The sequence below is a fragment of the Drosophila ficusphila genome, unplaced genomic scaffold (genome assembly GCF_018152265.1).
Source record: "Drosophila ficusphila isolate 14025-0441.05 unplaced genomic scaffold, ASM1815226v1 contig_791, whole genome shotgun sequence".
In the NCBI taxonomy this organism is placed as follows: Eukaryota; Metazoa; Arthropoda; class Insecta; order Diptera; family Drosophilidae; genus Drosophila; species Drosophila ficusphila.
In genome coordinates this window covers 7,794,400-7,815,900 of record NW_025064737.1, presented here as the reverse complement: position 1 = coordinate 7,815,900, position 21,501 = coordinate 7,794,400, and the positions used below count along the sequence as shown (strand labels likewise).

Genomic DNA, 21,501 nt, shown 5'->3' with positions numbered 1-21,501 from the left:
CGAGAAAATCGATAGCCAGACTCAGGTGGCCTGAAAGTCGGTTTCGCAGAGACGGCAAGGCAAGTCAGCCAGCCCATTCACGAATGCGAAAAAAGGCCAAAGGCTGACGGCCAAAGGTGAGCACCTCGGGGCCTCAAAGGGGTTTCGGTGTGAGAATGGAAATGGTTCAGAGCCGCTGGCTGAGCGAATCAAGTGGCAAATGCCAAATGGCATCCTGACCTGGCCGAAAGGCAGCAGAATCACCAGCAGCAGAAAGAGCAGCAGGAGCAGCAGCCAAGTCAGTGGATAAACTCAAGCTCGGTTGGCGGCAAATGGCGTGCACCGTGATACGGGAATGGGGAAAAACTAACGAGAGGAAATTGTGTTTCAGCAATGCAATGAAAAATTATTGTGCTGCAGTGAAGCGGCAACGGATATTTGTCAGTTGCGAAAAAATTGATATGAAAGCGCATCAAGTCGAGGAAAATGGCGCTGAGTACGTGCACAATGTCTTACTCAATTTCAAATTAGAGCAATAAATGTGAACATGAAGGGCGTGAAAAATAAAGTGAAAATTGCTTGTGTTTTGTTTAAAAATTTAATGCAATCACTGGAATTGGATTGATGTACTACAAAATGAACAAGCAAGAGTGTTTATGCAATAAAAATTGTTTTCATGGTTCTTTATTGTCTGTTAACGTTATTGTTCTTTCAAACAAAATGAAGTTTATTTCATACACAACATTTATCCCAAAAATATAATTGTTCCGAATGTTTTTGTTCTTAATGTTATTTGAGAGTCTGATAAAATGTTGCAACCTTTTGTTTTCTATTATAACAAATTATAGCTTTAAAATGTTGAGGATTAACACATGAACTTTAGTTTAACAAGCGACTTAATAGTCAAAAATTTGTTTGTAAACCCTTTCATTTTTATTATACAAGCAGCCATTAAAGTAGACGAGTTTTGAAACTCTCGCTCAGGTTTTGGCTTGTTTTTAATTAACTTAATCTAGATTGTCTACGAAATGACACTTTTGCTGAACTTGGCTCGCAGACCTTATCCCTTAACATCATCATAGTTAGCTCCATTGTACGAAGGTCCCCAGCGTTTATCTTAATCGCCAGGACCTAGACTCCAGACTCTAAGCCAATAAAATAAATAGCACGGAATAGCAAATCGCCTAGTGAATTTTTAACCACTGTTCATTGTGCGATTTGTATCATTAGGAACAGGAGACTGGAGGAGGAGCTGGAGGCCCAGACAAAGCAGGACAATCTCGGAGGGCTGTCGGCCAACTGGAACACACAGTAGTGTAGTTCCACCGACGGCCGACTGCGGAAAATGTACATATTTAAAGTGTCGGCCAACTGGGGTTTTCAACTTTATTAAAAAGGCGGCAGACGGCGGCGGATGGCGGATGGCGGATGGCTGATGGCGGATGGCCATGGGTGGTGACCCCAAGAGCGGGACGCTTAACTAGACAGCACTTCCAGTTTACGTAACCACTAAAAATGGCGCTCAATGTGTTTTCCGTTTGCCGTGTTTCCCCCGGTTTTTCCCCCTCCCCCTCCCATTTTCCGTGCTTGTGGTGTCTTTCGGTGTATTCGAGTGTTGGTGTGCGCTTTTCCCTGCTTTCTTTCTCTCTCTCTCTCTCTCTGTGCTTTTCCCTGTTTTTCACGTGCAACGAGCGGTTTGAAGAAGAAGTTTCTTTCTGTTGTTTTTATTGTTTGCTTACTTGCTCAACACGCGCCGAACGTCCGCCGTTGATGATGAGGAGCGTTCGAATTCCGGCAGGATGAGCCCGCGATCCGCGACGCCTTCATTGTCCTTCCTGATTTGCCTTCCTCCTTCTGCCTTCTGCCGCACAAAAAATAATGAAACTTTTCCCGCTCGGCTGTTGCTTTTATCGCAGTTTATTGTTAATGCTGTTCTACTTGCTGTTGTTGTTGTTGTTGTTGTTTTTGTTTTGGTTGATAACAGCCCAAACTTTTAACACGCGCGGTTCGTAATTTTTTAATGCCTTCGATGTTGTGATATTCTACTTTTTGCCTACTTTTTTCTCTCGTTTTTTTTGTTGTTTTTTTTTTTTTTTTGGTGTGTGCCAACAATTTAATTTGTCATTAGCCAGCGAACACTGCTCTATTTATATTGCTGTCCGCATTCGAATATAACAGTGGCGGATCCACGGGGGGGGAAATTAGGGAAATTTCCCCCCCCTTGGAACCACAGAACCTGAAAATTTTACTTGTTTGCTATGGTTGACTTTTCAAATATAACCACTTTGTTTACCAAAAAATTGGGATGGATAATTTTTGTTTTATAATTTGTACTGTATTTCTCTCGCAATAATAAGTTTGAACCCCAAATCGAAGAATAAGTTCAATTTCCCCCCCCAAGAATCGTCTCTGGATCCGCCACTGAATATAAAAAAGAACACCCGAAATCGATTTGTTAAAATGGAATTTCTTTTTGATTTCTATGCCCACTCCGGGAAGAAGTTTGCCGCAATTTGCGGCACGTTTCTCCTTCTTTTCCTTTGCTTTATTTTTTTTACTTTTTTGTATATATCTATGTGTATAAAGTGTAGCGTAAATACGTACAAGACGACTCACAACTCACAACTCACGGCTTACGACTTACGGCGGTCATAAATGGAGTTTCGTATCGGTTTTTGTAATGCCGCAGAATCGAAACACGCACACGCGAACTCCACTGTCCAGCCGGTTTTTCCTGTTAAATACAATTCGTTTTATTTTGTATTCCCCCACTCGAGACAGATGGGAAGAATATATAACAAGAACTGTCACTGGCACTTTGGGTTATGTGTGTGACAAGTGGCCACAGGTTTCAATTGGCTTTCGTTGTGGTTTTTGTATTTATTGCTGACTCGCAGGCCCTTTTTTTTGGGCCTTTTTCCGGCAGCGATCCGTGGCGATGAGCGCCTGCTCTGGTAACTGGCCACTGACTGAATTTGGCCAAGACGGCAAGACGGCGGGCCAAGTCCTTTGGCGGCAAACCAAGACAGGATGCGGCGAATTCGAGGGAGAGAGCTTCTGCGCAGTGGCATTTGGCGGGAAAAGGATATTTGAACAGCAGGCAGAGTTGCAAGGAAAGGTAGTAAAATGTTTAATTAATATACCAATTAAGTTGTGCTTTAATAATAGATAATTTAGAGGGTAACATCTGTTTTTCATAGCATACTTAACAGGGCAATGAATGGTTTCTTATTAACAAAAATTATAACTACTTTTTCCTGTTACCTTTTAAGCAACCCTGATTTAAGCCACCCCTTAAACAGCTGTTCGAAGCTCCCCAACTACCTCAAAGCCCACACTCTAACCTTACCATCCAACCATCCCCTCCAAGTGCCGAATTTGCCGCACAAAAAAAAAGAGAATCCCCCAAGGCGCTGAAGTCAGGACAACTATAAAGTAACCCACCATTGCAGGGCGTCAATATTTGCATTTGTAATAAAAATATTTTGATGCCACCCCGCCAAAACGAGTGCGTAAATCTAAAAGAGATTTGTTATTTCAGCGCGTGTTCGTGTCGTGCAAATCAGACAGCCACAACAACAACACAAGCAACAACAAAGGGGCGTGCCACCACGACAACAACAACAGCAACACCCAACATCAGCAATTTAAGGACTCAAGCAACAACAGCTGACGATGGCAATATGCCGGCATTCGAGCTTGTCTCTGCACATGTCAAAGTTATTAAAATTTCATAAAAAATACGAATAGAGGAGGGTTGAGGAGGAGGAGTCGGGGCGGGGGAGGGTGGAATTTGATTCAACGCTTGTTGTTGTTGTGTTGTTGTGTCACTGACAGTTGTGTGCTTGCCACCTAAGTGACGCCCCGAGTGACGGACTGTCTGATAAGGTGCAGGTCGTTCGGTTCGGTTCGGTTTGTTGTCTCTTTTAAATATTGAAATCCTGATGAGCAATAAGGCACCCATCATTGCTTGCCCTCTGATTCTTTGGGGCCAAGAAGCGCGTGTCTATCACTTGTCATGGCCAAATTGGAGGGCCTTATGAGCGATGATTGCCCCGATGCCATCGTGCATCACTCACTTAACAGCAGCAGCGAGGCGTCCGTGGCATGGAATGGGTGCAATCTAGGCGCCACGGCTGACTTTGATGAATCGAGTTTGATTTGACTCGCATTTATTACGCCATTCCTCTGGTGAGATTCGCAGGAGCTAATTTAAAGAATTATTTGAAGCATTTTAAAGGTCCTCAACCTGCAGCACTCTTGTTATTAATATTGATTGATGCACATCAGCCGACCAAAAAAATGTTAAGCAGAATTTATTTAATTTGATTCGCCCCAAAGCGGAATTAATTAACCCGCTGTCAATGTTTATTATTTCAAAGAAAATATTTGAATTTTTCTGTTGCCACTGCGCACACAAAAAACTATGTAAGCTATATCTATCTATATTAAAGTTTGTAAAGTTTTTTATTGCACCAATAAAAGTTACCTAAACAAGTCGAAGATTTTATACTCTGCAACATTAGTTGACGTTTGAAAAAAAAAGATAGATTTTATAAAACAAATATTTTTAATAAGCAATTTAAATAAAACTTATATCATAATTTTGAAAAAAACCAAAAAAAAAAAAAAAAATTGTGTAAATTTGGTACATAAGTTTAGCAGATTTAATTATATTACTTTAATGTAACTGAAACAACCAAGTTAAATTAACATTAAAATAATATATGCAGTCATTGTTGAAAGTGGTCAACCGAATTTTACGTGACAACTTTAAAATTGAGCCAATAAAGTGCACATAACGTGTTGGTCATGACCAACCATTAAAACTTTAGTGTTCTTAATCAAACCTATTACTTTTTTCGGCTGTTGGGTTAAAAACAATTAAATAAAAATAATATTCATTTTATTAATCAGTCTAGTCGGTATTAATTGTTTTCCTTTGAAACGGATATTGCAATTTCGTTAATTGGATTAATAAAAAGCCAATCGATCATCGTTTAATGTAGTTTTTTGTCGTGTACTCGCTTTAATCAACATTTTCGATTCACAAACAAGCACACAGTTCCGCAGAGACTACATAATTTTTTCTTTATGAGTTTTTAAATGCTGAAAAAGTTCGTGCCGGGCTGTAAATAAGGTGAGAAGTTTAAACTTGTGCAGGGCAACTTTTCGATGCGGTGTGTGTCACCTCTTGCTAAATAAATTTAATATATAAGGCCCTATGAAATGGCAGAAACTTTGGCTTTTCAGATGCCGTAACCGTTTGTTCAGGTATTTAAAGCGTGCTAACTGATCTGCCCCGTTCGGAGGTGGGTCCTATGATAAATTACTTTGCCAAAGTGATGGAGAGATGGGGTTCACTGGAATCAGTTGCAAGGGAAGGTTATGTCATTGCCATGACGCCGGTTAAATTACACACGCATTTGCCAAATAAAAATCACTCATTCGACGCGTGTGCCGAGGCACCCACGGGTTGCCACGGGGCTTTTGAACAAATTTGTAATTTGTCAGCCGGATTCGGAGCGGAGTTGGAGAGACTTGACAGTTATTTAGAAGTTCACAACTGTCGCCGGCAGTAATCAGCTTTACTTTTGTCCTGATAATATGCTGTTAATGTACTTCGATGCGGAGTGGGTAATTTTGGGTCTCCGCCGCCTTTATTTACTTTCCCGGACTTTACTTTACTTGTCCAGAACTTTGCCCTTGGTTATCAGCAGTTGTTGGTTGGATGGAATGAAAATGAAACACGTTCGTTTGGCTATATTTGTAGTTTTTTAAATTTATTTCGCTTTCTGTTCTTGTTTTCCAACTTGAAGTTTGTTATGTTGCTTTATAATACATCTGAATTTCATATTCGCTTAGTTAGTAGCTTAGTTTGCCATTTACTTCCGTTTACTCCCCACTCGAGGCTAGATTTGTTTGTCAGCTTGGCTTAATGTTAGGATCCTACTTTGTTTTGCATGGGAAATTGCACAGCAAAACAGAAAACAATTCAACGAAAAGTCCTGTTGTCAGTAATAATAGTAATAAATAACTCGCACGCACATATACACAGACTTGTCAATATACAAATACAAATTACACATACAATATTAGTTTTTTGGGCGATGCTGTTTATAAAAATATAACAAGTTCTTTGGAGATTCGGTTTGCGGTCATCTCGCTCGTTCTACTCCACCTTTTCGAAGGGAAAGTCACACAATAAATACTTACTATAAGTTTAACATTTATTTAGACACCTATTTATACACACTCTATATGTTACATACTGAGCTTTGGCTCTAATCCTTGTTTTCCACTCGTGGCAACAGTATTATGCTATTTTTTTGTTTTGTTTCAGACTAGCTTGGGAAATCAGCTCAAAAGTTTCTGCCTCTTTCATAAATTTATTTACTTGACAAATGTTCTTGAACTTCTGCTCGGTTTGCGTAGCAAGAGAGAAAATCATAAGTCGGTAAGTTTTGCGAACAAACGTTTGGTAACATCTTATGGGTTCGTTAGTTATTTATACAAAGTACACAAAATGCTTTGTCCACTTATTTGCTTTTTTTTATTCGCCTTATTTGCATTAACATTGCTTTTCATAGTCGATTTCACAGTGGAGTTTCTGGTTTTTCCTTGGGGTTTCACGGGCTTTCTATTGTTGCGGAATATTGGGCCGCAATTGCTGGAATCAAGTTGCTGACTTCTGAAGAATTTCTCAAGCCTTGCCCTCACAGGCTACACAGTCAACTTAATTCCAGGAACTGCAACGCAATTACCTTTTACTTCGACGCAGCGACACACAATTCGACACTAAACACTTTGCAACGAAAACGCTTTTGGGAATCGGTTCCCGAACTACAAACACACACACACACACACGCACACTCACGTAATTTGGTTAGTCTGATATCGATGCACTATATTCTGGTTAATTTATGTGGGCTTTAGCTTTGATTTCAACCGAACGAACGCCTGGATCCTATACTGATTCGACTATATATTTGCGCTATGTTTACTTGATATACGTTATAAGGTTTACGTTAGGTTTTGAGCATTTTCAATTCATGCGATTGTCGTTCAAATAACAATTGGGTTTAGCTTTGCTTTAGCAATCGTGACTTTGTGGGGCTCGACTAAATTTCTCTGATTTCTGATTTTTTAATTGCGTGGGAGGTGTGGTTTTCGCGCGGGGGAAATCCCCTTTAATTTGCAGGACTCTCTCGTAGTGGTCTATAATTTGCGGTCTCTTAATTGGCACAGTTTAGTTTTAGCTTTAGCTCATCGTTTTTGCGAATCCCTATGTACACACGCATAGCTCAGTGAGTTGCAGTGATTGCCATTTTAATTAATTTATTTTTGGTTATTTTCTTCTTTCTTTTTGTTTTTTTTTTTTTTTTTTTTGGGTGAGCAAAATGCTTTACGGCTTACAGTTTTCCGATTGGCATACAAGTATATATATCGTACATATAGAAATGAGTTTACAACCTGTGCTTAATTTAGTCGTACAAAAATACTCAGTATTTACAACAAGATTTAAACGACACGAAATCATAAATAAATAAGTTATACTACATAGGGTTCGAGTGAAACTCGGCAACGGAAATCGAACGTAAAATTGAAAAACCAAAGAGCAATTTCAAGCAAATGAAATGGCACGCTCCGATGCCTGATTGATTAATGTCAACATTACGATTAAATCAGCCCGTGCACGAGACGGCATAATAATTTTACAAATTAATGGAACATTTTAATTGCATTAAACTGATTCCTTTTTCCCCCCGATTTTCCCTTTCCCGTTTTCCTTTTTCCTCTTTCCCTTTTTCTTTTTCCCGCCGATTGCAATCGATTTACACATTTTACACATGACTCGAGGCCGTCGAGGCGGCGGCATTGTTGTTCTTGTTCCATTTGTTGATGTACTCCATGGGTATTTCGATCTGGATCTCCTGCACGTCGTCGCCTGCCAGACAGTCCACATTCGCCTTGGCCTTGTCCCGGTCTTTGTCCTTATCCCGATCCCTGTCGGCGACCGCTGCCAATTGTCCGCCCAGGCGGGATCCGCCCGCCGCCAGCCGCTGCTGCTGCTGGGCAATGGGGGTCAGCAGCGCCTCGTCCCTGTATTATAAGTTGTCCACCATCTGCGACTGGCGGCGGTGCGATGGAGTTGTCGAGTTGAGGTAGCTCTCCGAGTAGACGCTCTTCGCCCTCTGATCGTACCGCAGACTCGACCGCCGGATGTCGATGTCCAGCGGCAAGTGACGGTCCCGCCACCAGTTGCAGAACAGGCAGAGCAGCGTGTTGCGGAACGCCTCCCGGAAGTCGCGGTTGAAGTACGCGTAGATCAGCGGGTTCAGCGTCGAGTTGAAGTAGCCGATCCAGAACAGGATCGACACCACGATATCGGGCACCTGGCACACCACGCAGGTCATCGAGAGCGTGTACCTGGAAAAGTAAGTAACACTATTAGCTTCGAGCTTATTTAAATTCATTGGGAGAGTTATCATGTTAAAACCAAATTTAATAATGTTAAAATGTAGACAAGCTCCAAAAAAACAGAAAATGTGAATTTTCCAAACGGAATTCCTTTAAATTTATCTGTTTTATTTGTTTATTTATTTTTGCAATCAAGGCGCAAAATCTAGTTTATTATGGTCATACAGTATACTAAGGAAAAAATCCATTTAATTTACAGTTTCTGAGCTTTAATTATATTTTAGCATAGAACGTTTTCTATTTTAAATTTATTCATTTAAATTTTATAAATTAGTCAAATTAAGACATTTATTTTATACATATTAAACGAAAAATTCACAACATTTTGTTTTTCATTCTCTGTATCAGATTGTTGTGTTTTTAAATGAATATTAGCCACTTGAGCACCATTTAAAATCCCTGTCCATCACTTTTTGCCGGTGTACAACATCAAGATGAGATATATACACATAAATTCGAGATGCATGAGTGGTCCGGGGCTTTGCATAAATGAGATTATATTCGGGGCGGTGCGAAAAACAACAACCGCCGAAACAACGGCGCACGGGCCGTATGAGTAATATTTAATTATGCATGCGTGACATTAGATAAATTATGCCTCGAATCCCGAAGAGTCAGCGGGACGCAGAGTCATTTGGCGGCTGTGTACGATTCTGTACTCACCAGAGGAAGAACGGCAGCCAGCAGAGGATGAAGGTGCCCATGATGATGCCCAGCGTGCGTGCGGCCTTGTGTTCCCGCTTCATTTTGATTAAGTGCTTGTCCTTAGTGGGGGTGTGCTCCTGCTCGACCTCGTGCAGTGTCAACGTTTTCGAGGACCCGGAGCCGCTCAGTGCCTCGCCTGCCGAAGAAAGAGGAGATGGTGAAGATAGAGGAGATAGAGTGGAGACTTGATAAATGCCCCGCCATCAGATAGGCCATGGAAGTGGGTGCACTCGCACTGCATCACTCGCACGGCCACGTATCAATCAACCCAGTCTCACAATGTTTTCATTGGGAACAAAAATTCTTGTTGACCATTTGGAAATGAAGATGTGATGACAAAATGTAACCATTTGTAATACCAATATATATTTTGTGATTATTTGGCTAGGAAAATTAAGTGATTGCCACAGAATTCTAGTGAGCTTTAAATTCAACTCGAAAATGGAAGCATACTTTCAGGAACCGTTTTAAGAGATTTCCTTGTGATTTATGCATAATAAGACGGAAAAGATTACTCTTCCACTTTAATAGCAGTACGCTAATCAAATCATAATAAAATATTCCTCCAAATGTCTCTTCAGAAAATAATTAAATTTTGTTTAAATATTATTAAATAAGAATGATTAAAATGCCATATATTTTAATATGCATTACTGAAATTAAATTAATCATAATAAATATTTGCACACAAAAAATTAAATCTTCTAATTATTAAATGAAAATTTGTGGCATTTATTGACATATTTAGCTGATTAAAGAATTATCCTTGCCGTAACGCCTTCAATTATTTGCGTTAATTAGTTGATTTTTTCATTGCTTTTTATTTGGTTAACATTTAATTGACTTCACACCCCATGGCCAACCAGTAGAATTTCCACCCCAATTCCCAGCTGAATTTACTCCCTTTAGTGGGGTTAATAACTCTTGACCCAAACTCACCCGAAGGTTGCATGGAGGGGCGGTGCATGAGCATCGCGTTGCCGTGCCGCATCATCAGCTGCTTTTCCTGGCGATTCGCCTCGCGGAAGATGGCCAAATAGGTGAATATCATGATGGTGCAGGGTATCCAGAACGAAATCGAGCTCGAGATGACGGCATAGTACTTGTTCACCACGAAGGCGCACTGCTCCGGATGCTTGTCCACGAATACCAGGTGCTCTTCGGTGGTATACCAGCCAATGAAGATGGGCAAAAATGAGAGCAGTGCCGGCGAAATCCATGTGTTCAGGAGCATAATGCCGACCACGCGTTTCGTCATGCTAATCGGATACTTGAGCGGCTTAACAATCGCATAGTATCTGCAAGGTTTGCAAAAATTCCGGGTTATTGGTGCTCCACATGTGCGGACTTTCCCCTATTTTTTCTATTTTTTTTTTGAAGAGGAGGTGCTTACCTATCCACAGATATGCAGCATAAATGCAAAATACTCGCTGTTGAGAAGTAGACATCGAGGCTGTTCCACAAATCGCAAAGGAAGGGGCTGAAGTTCCAGCTGAAAGAGCACAATGAATTGAGAAATCAATATCGAAATAATCTCCCAATAACCGGGCAATAAACATAGGCTTTAACTTTTGAAGTCATCGTATCCGATTATCGGTTGCATGATTCGGCAGTTGAAATATCTGATGATTCATTTCTCGTTTTTCCCTGACTTTTAAAACGAACCGCGAAATGCTTTTATGAAGTCATCCCTATTAAACGGACTTCCAGTTTTTCCCCTTGTTAAAAATTTTGTTTTCCACTGTAACATTACTTAATGATAGCACATTATTTAAATTCCGGGAAATGTAAATGTAAATTAAGTGGCCATTTAAACTAACTTGCAATGCCTACAATTATTTGCCAATTATAAAATTAAATCAATAGAACTTAAATAAAATACAACTCATTCTTTATTGCGAAAAGAAGCATTATACTTTATAGCTACAATAAATTTGCGAACATTTATTGACGTAAGGTAATAAAGTCCAACCGAATTTAAATTTTTTATTGCCATTTAAAACTATTAAGATAAGCCAAACAGTGATTGACCTAGTTTAAATATTTACAACCATTTAAAACTAAATGATACCGGCAGTTTGGGCCATAAAAAAGTCAAAACATAAATGTAGTAAAATAGGTCTACACTCAAGCGCCACTTTACTGCCAATTCGTGAATGTAGGCCAGTAAAAACCCAGTCCGCCTAGACAATCCACTCTTCTTTCACCCACTTTGTTATCAGGCAGCCTGATTTATGTGTTTATCGATTTCATCTTAGTTTCGGTTGCCAGGTGACATTGCCCCTGAACTGCCGCCGTGGAGGCCAAAATTAAAAGCTTAAATGCACTGTGCGACCAGAAAATAGGCCATAAGGCTTGCGGGGCTGGAGGATCGAGGTGAAGGGCCAAAAAGGAGATGGCTGGCTGGCTGACTGGGTGGCTGGCTGGGCTGCATGAAAAACTCATTAAAACTTGCGTCGCTCTGGCTGTCGCCGTCGCCCTTGGTTGCCACTCCATTTTGGCCGTTTGGTGGAGGTGGCTCCTCATTTCCTTGGTTCCTCATTTCCCACCCAGCTCCCCATTTTCCCATTTCCCCAGCTTTTTGGCCAGGAGGCAGTTGAATTTATTATCGGGCGCCCCGTTTGGCATCAGTTTCAAAAACTTTTCGACTATCCAACGAGGCTGTTTTTGCTCGCTCGGTTCGTTGGCGCTTTTGGGGTTTCGCACTCCATTCGTTTTTTTTTTTTTTCCTTGGGGGGCGCCATGATTTTGACGCTTAAGCCACGAAATGGCAACTGCCGCTGCAATTATGCAACTAGCAAACTGTGAAGGTGAAATGGCTAATGAATGCCAAGTGGAGGAGGTGGCTGCTGCCAGAAAACCAGGACGATGGCAACCGATGCCAATTTATATGCAACTCGCGCCGTTGAAGTTTTTTGGCACGGCAGTAAGTGCACATAATGTGACTTGAATGGGCAACCCACCACCAACTTTCAACCACTCACCACCCACTCCATCGTCACCATCATCGCCATCATCTCACGTTGTCGCCGACAGTGACATTGCAAACATTTACCCGGGTCCCTCAGCGGCAAAGTCGGGCTTAAAGCGCGGCCTTTAAACCAGCCTCCATGCATAATTAACTGGGCTCAGTCGACTGCCGTTGCCACCGCCGCCGCGTCCACATATCCCCATATCCACATATCGCATTACCCACACAGACGGAGTCGGACCGCCGGACGTTCGGCGTGAAGGATGTGACCATGTCACACTCTGACGGTTCTCGTCCTTTGGAATAGCTTTTCAAAGTTGTCGTTTCCCTCTCACTGGATACCAATTGCTTGTTTTAGTTGCATTGGGCATATTAGGTTAAGCAAATTTTAGAAGGGTTTTTGTGGTAGTATTTGTTTCTAGCAGTGTAAATTATTTGTGTTATGCTGCTTCAAAAGGTAATTTAATTGTTTTTTAAAAGAAACTTGCAAATATAAGGTTTTAAAAAGTGTGAGGTTTGTTTATTTAATATGTTTTGCTTTTTGTTTTTGAGTAAAATATAGAAAATTAAGAAAATTATTTTTTGAGTTCAATTGATTTTAATCATATATAAGACACTACAACTTTCTTTTTCAAAAAGTCAAAACTACTCTGTCGTTATCTTTTTTTTTCTTTTATCTACAATTCCTAATGTAGGTTTAAAACATAAAAATGGTGTATTTGTAATCTTGATGGAATGCTGTTATTAAACATAAAATTCAAGAACATAATCTTGCTCCTATTTAAATTCCACACAAGTTGTCTCTGCAACTTTGCTAACTCAAATCCCACAAAGTAAAATGGGTATCCTGAAATCGTGTTCTTAAACGAATGCCTCTTTATTTGTTCTATTTTTCACATTTTAATTCTTGAACACAAATGCACGCACATGGGCACAGAAAGATGACTTTCTGCATTTGCATTTTCCTCGCACAACCATGCAAATACATGCAAAAAACGAAAGTGGGTGTATGTGTGTGGTAGGTACGGTCTGTATTTGTATGTGTATACATATACACACACACACACACAGAAACGCACAGGGACATTCACAGGAGCATAAATAAACGTTGCTTTCATTTTTCAGGGATTTTTGTTTTTGGTTGTTTGTTCTGCAACTGCCACGCCCACTTCTACACCCACTCCCGTCCCACTTCTACGCCCACTTTTACACCAAACCACCCACCCACCTTGGATGGGTTGGCATTTTGTTTGGTCTTGCCTTTGGTTGCAGCTGTAATTTTTGCAACAGTTTTGCCTGCTTTTGTTGCTCTGCTTAGGCTTTGTGTGTGTGTGTGTGTGTGGGGTGGGGATTGTTTTTTTTTTAGTTCCCCCCTCTTCACTTTTGTTGTGTTTTTTTGCCGTTTGTTGTTGTACTTACCGCCCAGTTACTTGCACACTAAAGTTAAATGTCATGGCCATAATAGCGACCATTATATCAGCCATGGCTAAGGAAACTACAAAGTAATTCGTTATAACTCTGCAACGAGAAGAAGGGGAGAACGAGATGTTAGCAATCAGGGGACAATATCAAACAATACATGAAAGGGGGAGGGGGGTTTTTTGCACCCCCCGTGGGGGCTAATCAGGATCTATCGTATGAGTGAGTGCGTGAGGATGCGATGGTGTGAGTGGTTAGGAATGGGGGAAAACCTCTTTTGTGTGAGTTGACAGCTTGGACCCCATTGCATTTCTCCTGCCAGCGGGGGTGTAATTGAAAAGCCAGTCAAGGATCGAGAACGATGTCGAACGATTTCTCCCACGGGGGTTAGCCGATACCCAATGAAAATCAGATATACTTTGTATACTATATATACAAGGGTACACTTCGGGGCAGGAGGGTTTGAATCGAGGCAGACCGCAATCCTCTGGGCAAACGCTTCCCAGCTTATACCTATTTTGTTATTTAAATTGAATTCCATGGCAGAGTGCTGGCAAATGCTTTTGCCAATTAGAGTTTTCACTAGTTGCCGACCGAGTGACTCTCTAATCGGATGAGTGCAGCTACCTCATTGAACTCCAGGCTGCCGCCTTTCATTTGCCATTGCCACTAAGCCAAATGGAAAAAGTTCGCAATCAAAAGTGAGCATTTACTGCACTCGAAAACTTTCGCTCAGTTATATTAATACGCAGGCATGAAAATTCCCATGAAATTTGATTGTGTTAATATTTTTGGGGTATTATTTACGTTTATTTTGCTTATAGCTTTATAAGAGTTTTATGTTATCCGAAATATTTTGCGCACATAAATCGGTATTTTACTCAAGGGCTTCCCATTTAGCTGAGTAGAAATAATTTGTAAAGCACTGAATTTGGAAAATCTCTAACAAATATTTGTTTAACAACAACATTGTGTTGAAAAGTCGGTTGTTTGGTTGGCATTTAGTACTTTCTATTATTTTTGTTAACGAACAGTACTAGACTGGTAAATATTTTCCTTTGTTTTGCTTTACATTCTAGAGAGTACGAAATTTTTGTGTCTTTTCTATCTATTGTTGCTTTAAAATTACATTAATCTAATCTCACGAGGCTATTGTACTTAGTTTAATGCTGAAAGTCTGGGCATGGTAATCTGTTTTGCTCCGGGCGACTACTTAAATAACTTTCAGCTTCTTAGACGTTAATTGCAACAAATCGACGCCATTCTTAGGATGTTCCGCCATTACTCAGGGGCTCCTTCCGCCCCTTCAGGCTACCCCTCCCCTTTCATCCACCCCCTCCATCAAGTTGAACTGCAGATAATTTGCCTGCCATTTAAATTTAAGAAAAATGGCGAAAAGGAGCCCCTTTTAGTGCTGAGTAAAGCCGGAAACAGTTGCCGAGCATCCTTCAAGTGAAAGCGCAGCGTTAATGAGCCTCGGGTTCTCCCCTCCCTCTCCCCATTCCCCCGTTTTCCCCACCCTCTGTAATGGCAAATTAAAGCACACACATATATATCTGGATTCTAGATATATCTGCTTATACACCCTCTATCTGGAGCACTCTTCGCTGCGGCTCATCGCCGCCAAATAATTTGGACGGAGGGAAGAAAGCGGTATTTTATTGTTTGGCATAGAACATTTTAAATTTATGCTGTCATAAAAACCATAAGCTGCCTTAATTGCCAAAGTTGTAGCCGCGCAGTGTGTGTGTTGTTTTTGTACTTGTTCACATTCCCGCGGCATCTCTCTAGCTCCTCTTCTTCTTTCCACCCCCTCTCCCATTTTCCATTTCCCTGCCATATCCCAGCACCCACCACCCACAAGCAACCAACCCACTGTCGTGTTCAGCATGCATTTTGTTTTTGTTCCATTTCTCTTTGAGCTACAAGCTCGCAGTGTTTAATTGTCATTTCTTTTCTAGCTGGGTGTGCGCTTTTTTCCTCCGTGTTTGTAAACTTTTTCCACATTTTTATTTCCATTGCCTCGTTACACGCTACGTATGCGTATTATTTGCCGCTGAGAACAATAGAATTTGTGCTGCAAGCTGACCATGTAGAAGAAGTTCTTACATTTCGGTTCTGTGTGTATTAATTACCGCATGTGATGCAGGAATAATTAATTTAATAATCTTAGCTGATTGCCATGTACGCTTAAGGTCATTTTAAATTTGAGAAAATATTTTTACCAACTTCAATGTGATTTCGTATTTTCGTACAACATTTTCAGGAAACATTTTCAGTTGAAGTACATTTTTCGCAATCTACTGCAAACTAACTTTCTCCAATAGCTACCATTAAAAGTTTTTTGTTTTAAATACAAGTTATTTCCTTGACCAGAGGCTTTGAAATCCCTCCTTTTTTTAAAGTTTATTATCAGTGCAAGGAAATTGTCTTGATGATCATCTATAGGCATCATCATTAGTAAATCCTGCCTGGGAGCACCTGAATCTACCAGCAAGCAAGTCACTTAAAAAGTAAAACGCTTCTCATTAGCAGCAAAGGCAAAAAGAGAAATTAAGCAAGGTTCAACCTTAATTATGCCTCGCCTTCCCCTTTTTATTATTTAAATATTTTTTTCTGCCTCGTTTTTCTGTGCCATCTAGCAAAGTTTGTTTGTTTCGCCTTTTGGCTTCATTGCCCTTCGCCAACTTTGGCTAAGAGCATTTAAAGTTTTCCCTCTGATGGGTAAAAAAATCTGCGTAGAATGCTTAGCGGCGAAAAAATGGAGGAAAAATAACTGAACGTTTGTCAGCCAGAAAACAACTTTTGATTGCGTCGGCTTTATGAAGCGCTAAATTGATTTGCCTGCCGGTTATTAAGGCATAACTAAAAATATTAACGAACCCAGGCCAGCTGACGTCCCATCATTTATCACTAGAAAAGTTTTTTCTTTTTATGATAATGTGAATTTCGTCGAAGGACGACGCCCACAAAAAAGACCCCGCCCATCATTAGTTAACGAGGTCGCCCGAGATGTTGACAAGTTTGTGTGTGTGGCCCAAAATTGATATGAAATTTGGAATACGTAAACTTGTTTGCTTATTAGTCATTAAACTCAGATATTGGTGCCCTTAAACGAAGCAATAAATTCCGTAGCCAAAATCAATCCGCAATGTTTTCCTTGGTTAAGCAAATATTTATAATAAAATTTGCATTTAAATTCTTTAGTAAATGAAAACCTTAGGTTGATGGACCATGAATTTAGTGAAATTAAATCGTTACCCGAGCGTCCAATTAAGAACTTCTTAATATGCAAATTGGATTCATGAACAAAGTCATGAAAGTTAATTTGTCATTAAAATAATGCATCTCTGTTCTTTTGTTGTGGATGCCTCCTCCGCCAAATGGTGGAACTAAATACTGCAGTCTCATGGAGAAACGGGGGATAGAACCGAACTGAGATGCTCAATTATGGGCTAAGTAAATAAAGGACAAGGAGTCTGCATGAAATACGAGCGATGACAGCGCAAAGCGAGCACAAAAAGAGGTCCTGCAGCACGTTTTAAGGGGTGTTTTTTCCTTTTTATTGGGGGTAAGGAGATCGGGGTTTTGGGGTAAGGAGCAAGTGGCAAGGGGCAGGGGGGAAATGACAGGAAAGGTGTGCGGACGTGCATGAATTTTATGCAAAGTTGACGAAAATCGCGCATAGAAGGCGAGGCCCTTTGTAATTTTTTCGTAACTTGGCCAGGAGGTAACTCTGCAAATTGGCAATCAAGCCGGCCGGAGGACAATGCCGCTGGTGCGGAATGGTTTTATGCAAATTACGAAAGAATTACACGGAGCGCGAGCACTTCTAATTGCTTTTTCACAGCTAATTATGGCTGGATGGTTGCTAAAAACCAGTTTCCAAAAAAACATCACGTATACGCACCTTAATTTTCTAACACGCATCACAGAAATAATAACAAGCAGATTGCCGCAGATGGCCGCAATGATGATGAGCAGCATGACGAAGGCCTTGAACACCCACACGATGTTGTCCAGCCAATCCTCGTCGGGACTTAGAGTGCCCACACCCTGATCCTTGAGTCCGCTCTCGTTGAAGAACAGTCCCGCCGCCGTGCTGCTCAGCAGTGTGGCATTCAGTTCGTGGGTGGCGGGCGTGGCAGTGCCCTGCGATGGCAGTGCGGAGGAGGAGGATCCTGCCGAGGCTGCTCCGGTGGAGGACCCAGTGGCCAGGGCGTTCGATGTGTGCAACATGGCCGCCGTGGCAAGGGCAGCCGCTGTGACCCTTGCCAGGGTTAAACTTTGGCGTTGACTTTGACTTTGACTGTGATTTTGATTTTGATTTTGGCTATAACTAAGTGATGTTGCAGTTGGCTCATCCGGCTGGATATCCTGTTGGCCATCATTTTGGCTGCAGCAACACCTCGGTCTTTTGCGTATCCTGGCGACACTCGTTCGATGCCTCTGCCGCGGTGGCTCCGGGCCAATTTCGGGACACAACAACATGAGTCGGGCTGTCTGGGCTTTCCCTCTGTTTTCTATTTTTTTTCTCTCTTTTTTTGGCTTCGCTTTCTTTGGCTTTGTAGCTGGCCTCTTAACACTGTTTCCGATTATGTTATTTTGTTTCGCACTTCGTCTAACTCGGAACAACACCCACAGGAACCGCCATTTGGAAATTCACGACACGCGTAGCGCCGGCGACGTTGAAACCAAAACTGAAACACGGCCACCGCAACGGAAATTGATTCGCGAAAGTGGCCAACGACAACGATGTCGCCGCTGCCTCAGTTTCAGCCACAGTTTCAGTCGCTGCCAACGTCAACGGCCGGCCACCAAATGCTGTCCTTGCCAGCGAAAAAGCCGCCCACACGCTCTCGATGGCCTCGCTTTTCCGTTGATTTTCCCGTAGCTTTTCCGCCGCTGCTGCTGCTGCTGTTGCTGCTGCTTCTGCTGCTTTTGCCGCTTTTGTTTGATGGAGGAGGCTACCTCGGCTGGACGACAATTTTTCTGGCTATTTACTGTGTGCGGCTTCTATTTTTTGTAAATTTTTTTATGCTGCTGCTGCTGCTGTTCGCTGATTGGGTTTTTTTTCTAGCTCCAAGCGGCTGCTTTTTAATTCTGTTCATATTTTTTTGCCGCCGCGGTTGCTGCCGCCTTGTGTTGTAGTCGCCGAAAATTCGTTGATTTCTTTTAGTTTTATTTTTAACATTTCTTGGGCTTCAAATTATTTTTAGTTTGTTTCGGCCAAGTGGTCGGTTTTTTAGCTCTGCTTCCCACTAATTCAGATATTGTTATTCGATGTTATGCCTCCTGGAACTGTGCCATAAATGTTGGATCCGAAAAAAAGAAGAAAAAAATAAAAAGAATAATAAGAACATGGAAAAACATGGGCTGGATTTTCTTTTCGTTGCCCCGATTATAATCACTTTTTTGCATTATCTAGTTGTTGCCGCTGGCATTTGTATCGATTTGAGTCAATATTTGTTTATTTACTGACGCAGAAGTTGAGTTGTTGATGTTGTGCGTGTTCTCCCGACTTTTATGCGAATCGAACAGGGTGTATTTTTTTGTTTTGTTTGATTCAATCACTGTTTGTGTTTTTACGGTGAGTGGTATTACGAAATGCAGGGATTTTATTGATTTGTTTTCTTTGATAAATATTTAAAAAAAATTTTAAACTCCTTAATTTATATTCGAAATTTATACGAAATTGTCAAAACTGTGTTTCTAAAGAAACAGAATTATAAGCAAAAGGTGTATTTAAACAAATAGACTTATGGTTAATATTTTACTTTGTGCCTCTATGAAAGCTAAAATTTTAAAGCAAAAGCAAATGTATTTAATCCTTAATAATATTAATAATTTAAATCATGTAAGTTTGATTGTTTAATACTCTATTAACAGCCTAGATATACAATAATCTCTTTCAGTATCCTGAAATAAACTCTAATAATCCAAAGGAAACGCCTCCTTAATGATGTCATGTTATGAATCCTGCTATCTTAAACCCAAATCTTAATCGCTGCTGACCAAATACCACACCCTGTATAAGAGCTATGATTTATATGACAACAGCTGGGCGAAAGAATGTCATTCGCTTCAAATGCCTTTTAGCATACAACGGCCATATCTACATCTAAATCTCGATGAGTATATTCCGCTCTGGTCTCATTCTTCTTTCCACTGTTTCCCCCAACTAAGTGTTGGGAAAATGTGAAAATGTCCTATGCCATTTTTTGTTGCCCCTCGCGGATTCATTTAGAATATAGAATATGGCTTCGGTTATATAGTATGCTAGTCTAGTCTATATATTTATTCATTTCGATGTGTATTTATATTTATTCTTTCCCGAATTTATTTCCTGATGATGATGTTTTATTTTCATGTTCGCACACGCTTTCAACGCTCGCAACTTGGCCGACTGTTTGATGTTGTTGCCGTACAACAAATTGGCCACTCGAGTTTTGGTGGCCACGAGCTCTAAATTATACGTTGCTCACTCGCGTAGGGGTTTTATTTTCTTTTTTTTTTAGAATTTATTGCACGTTTTCTACGACAATCTTTTGAGTTGACTTTTTGCGTTTTGAATTGGGATTTTCGGTTTCAGTTTCTCGGATTGCAAAGACTGTTAATTAGGGAAATGAAAGTGTCCACACGCTGAAGTTTCCCGCAGTGAGTCAAACCATATGGCGAAGGGTTGTTGATTTTCCTGCCACGCCCTGGCGCTTTTCCAAGTTGAGCAACTGCAAAAAATAATAAGAAGACAGAGGGGGGAAAAGTGAATACGTTATACGTAGAATATTATTTAAGAATACATAAATATTGGCGAACAACAAAAGCAAACATTGGAAAACATTCTGCTTGTCGTATTTATTTTATTTTTATAAATAAAATACAACAATTTCTTTTTATGAATGCCCAGCTCATCAAAGTGCCGTCGCAGAGGCGTTGGTTGTTGTTCAAGTTTTGTTTTCATTTTCTTTTTGTTTTTATAATTTTTTAATTTATAATTTTGCACTGGGCGGCGGCAGCACTTTGGTTCGCAGGCGCGTGGGCGTATAATTAATTTTGTGGCAAAATGAATTTCCTTCAGTTTTATGTATAAATAGATTAAAAGTTGATTTAATTAATGGTTTTTGGGTTCTCCAAGTACCGAGCGGCGGGAGCGAAAGGGCTATGGATCGCAAATCAGACATGTTTCTCTATGTATTTTGTATTTTCCCCCCATCGAATTTGTCAGCAAACACGGAATCTCGTTGGCCAACTCAGAAGGTTAGCGGATGAATGACAAGCGATGACAGTGTCCCGGCAACGGAAGCACGAGCTATGGAGCCCCAAATGCGCCGGACGCAGCTGTCTTGTATCCGCGAATCTCTGTTTCTGTATCTGTATCTGTATTTGTATCTGTATCTGTATCTGTATTTGTATCTGTATCCGTATCTCTATCTGTTTTTGCATCTACGCCATGTTCCATCGTGCAGTTAACGACTGGCACATTAGCAGCAGCCAAATGCCAATGTTAATGTCATGAAAATCATTTTTTAAATTTAATTTAGCTCTGCGTACTCTCAAAATACCCACTAAATACACATTCTACATATAGTTGCGGCTGTTCGAGAGGATGCTGTTTTTGCTCTTGGCATTGGACGGCCTCGACTGTTTAGTTTCTGGTTTGTGCGGCCAAATTGTTGCCAAATTTCGCGACAAACGAACAAAGTGTGCAGTGCAAGTGCAAGTTGAGGAAATATCAATAAACTGTGTGATTCTGCTCCAGGTTTCTTGTTTCTTGTTTTTTTTTTTGGTCCAGCTAATTAAGCTCGACAACAGACTCCTTTCAAAAAAGGAGGAAAGTTTGGCGCATGCTCTATCTTCTTGAAAGTTTAATTAATTAACTTGCATTTATTTTTATTTAATAAACAAAACTTTTCGTTTTTACACGCACTCAAGAAATTCTCTTTTCT

At 40.7% G+C, this 21,501-nt stretch overlaps 2 protein-coding genes across 10 annotated transcripts in view; both read right to left on the bottom strand.

Annotated features, from left to right (window-relative positions):
- The window catches only part of LOC108087998 (octopamine receptor beta-3R), a 42,306-nt gene extending 39,376 nt beyond the window's left edge, over positions 1-2,930 (bottom strand). For 3 of the 9 annotated variants that reach the window (XM_017185610.2, XM_017185609.2, XM_043209227.1), the window contains exon 1: positions 1,719-2,930. The gene's annotated coding sequence lies outside the window, so the exon portion shown is untranslated. The remainder of the gene's footprint in view (positions 1-1,718) is intronic. The other 6 variants (XM_017185601.2, XM_017185604.2, XM_017185602.2 and 3 more) reach the window with 6 other exon arrangements.
- Positions 2,931-5,741: 2,811 nt separating this feature from the next.
- The window catches only part of LOC108087985 (octopamine receptor beta-2R), a 48,941-nt gene continuing 33,181 nt past the window's right edge, over positions 5,742-21,501 (bottom strand). The window contains exons 2-7 of the mRNA XM_017185586.2: positions 17,466-18,856; positions 13,556-13,654; positions 10,559-10,657; positions 10,105-10,463; positions 9,124-9,301; positions 5,742-8,409 (exon numbers count right to left, since the gene is read on the bottom strand). Of these exons, the coding sequence (XP_017041075.1) occupies positions 8,088-8,409; positions 9,124-9,301; positions 10,105-10,463; positions 10,559-10,657; positions 13,556-13,654; positions 17,466-18,046 (1,638 nt within the window). The 5' untranslated portion in view covers positions 18,047-18,856 and the 3' untranslated portion in view covers positions 5,742-8,087. The remainder of the gene's footprint in view (positions 8,410-9,123; positions 9,302-10,104; positions 10,464-10,558; positions 10,658-13,555; positions 13,655-17,465; positions 18,857-21,501) is intronic.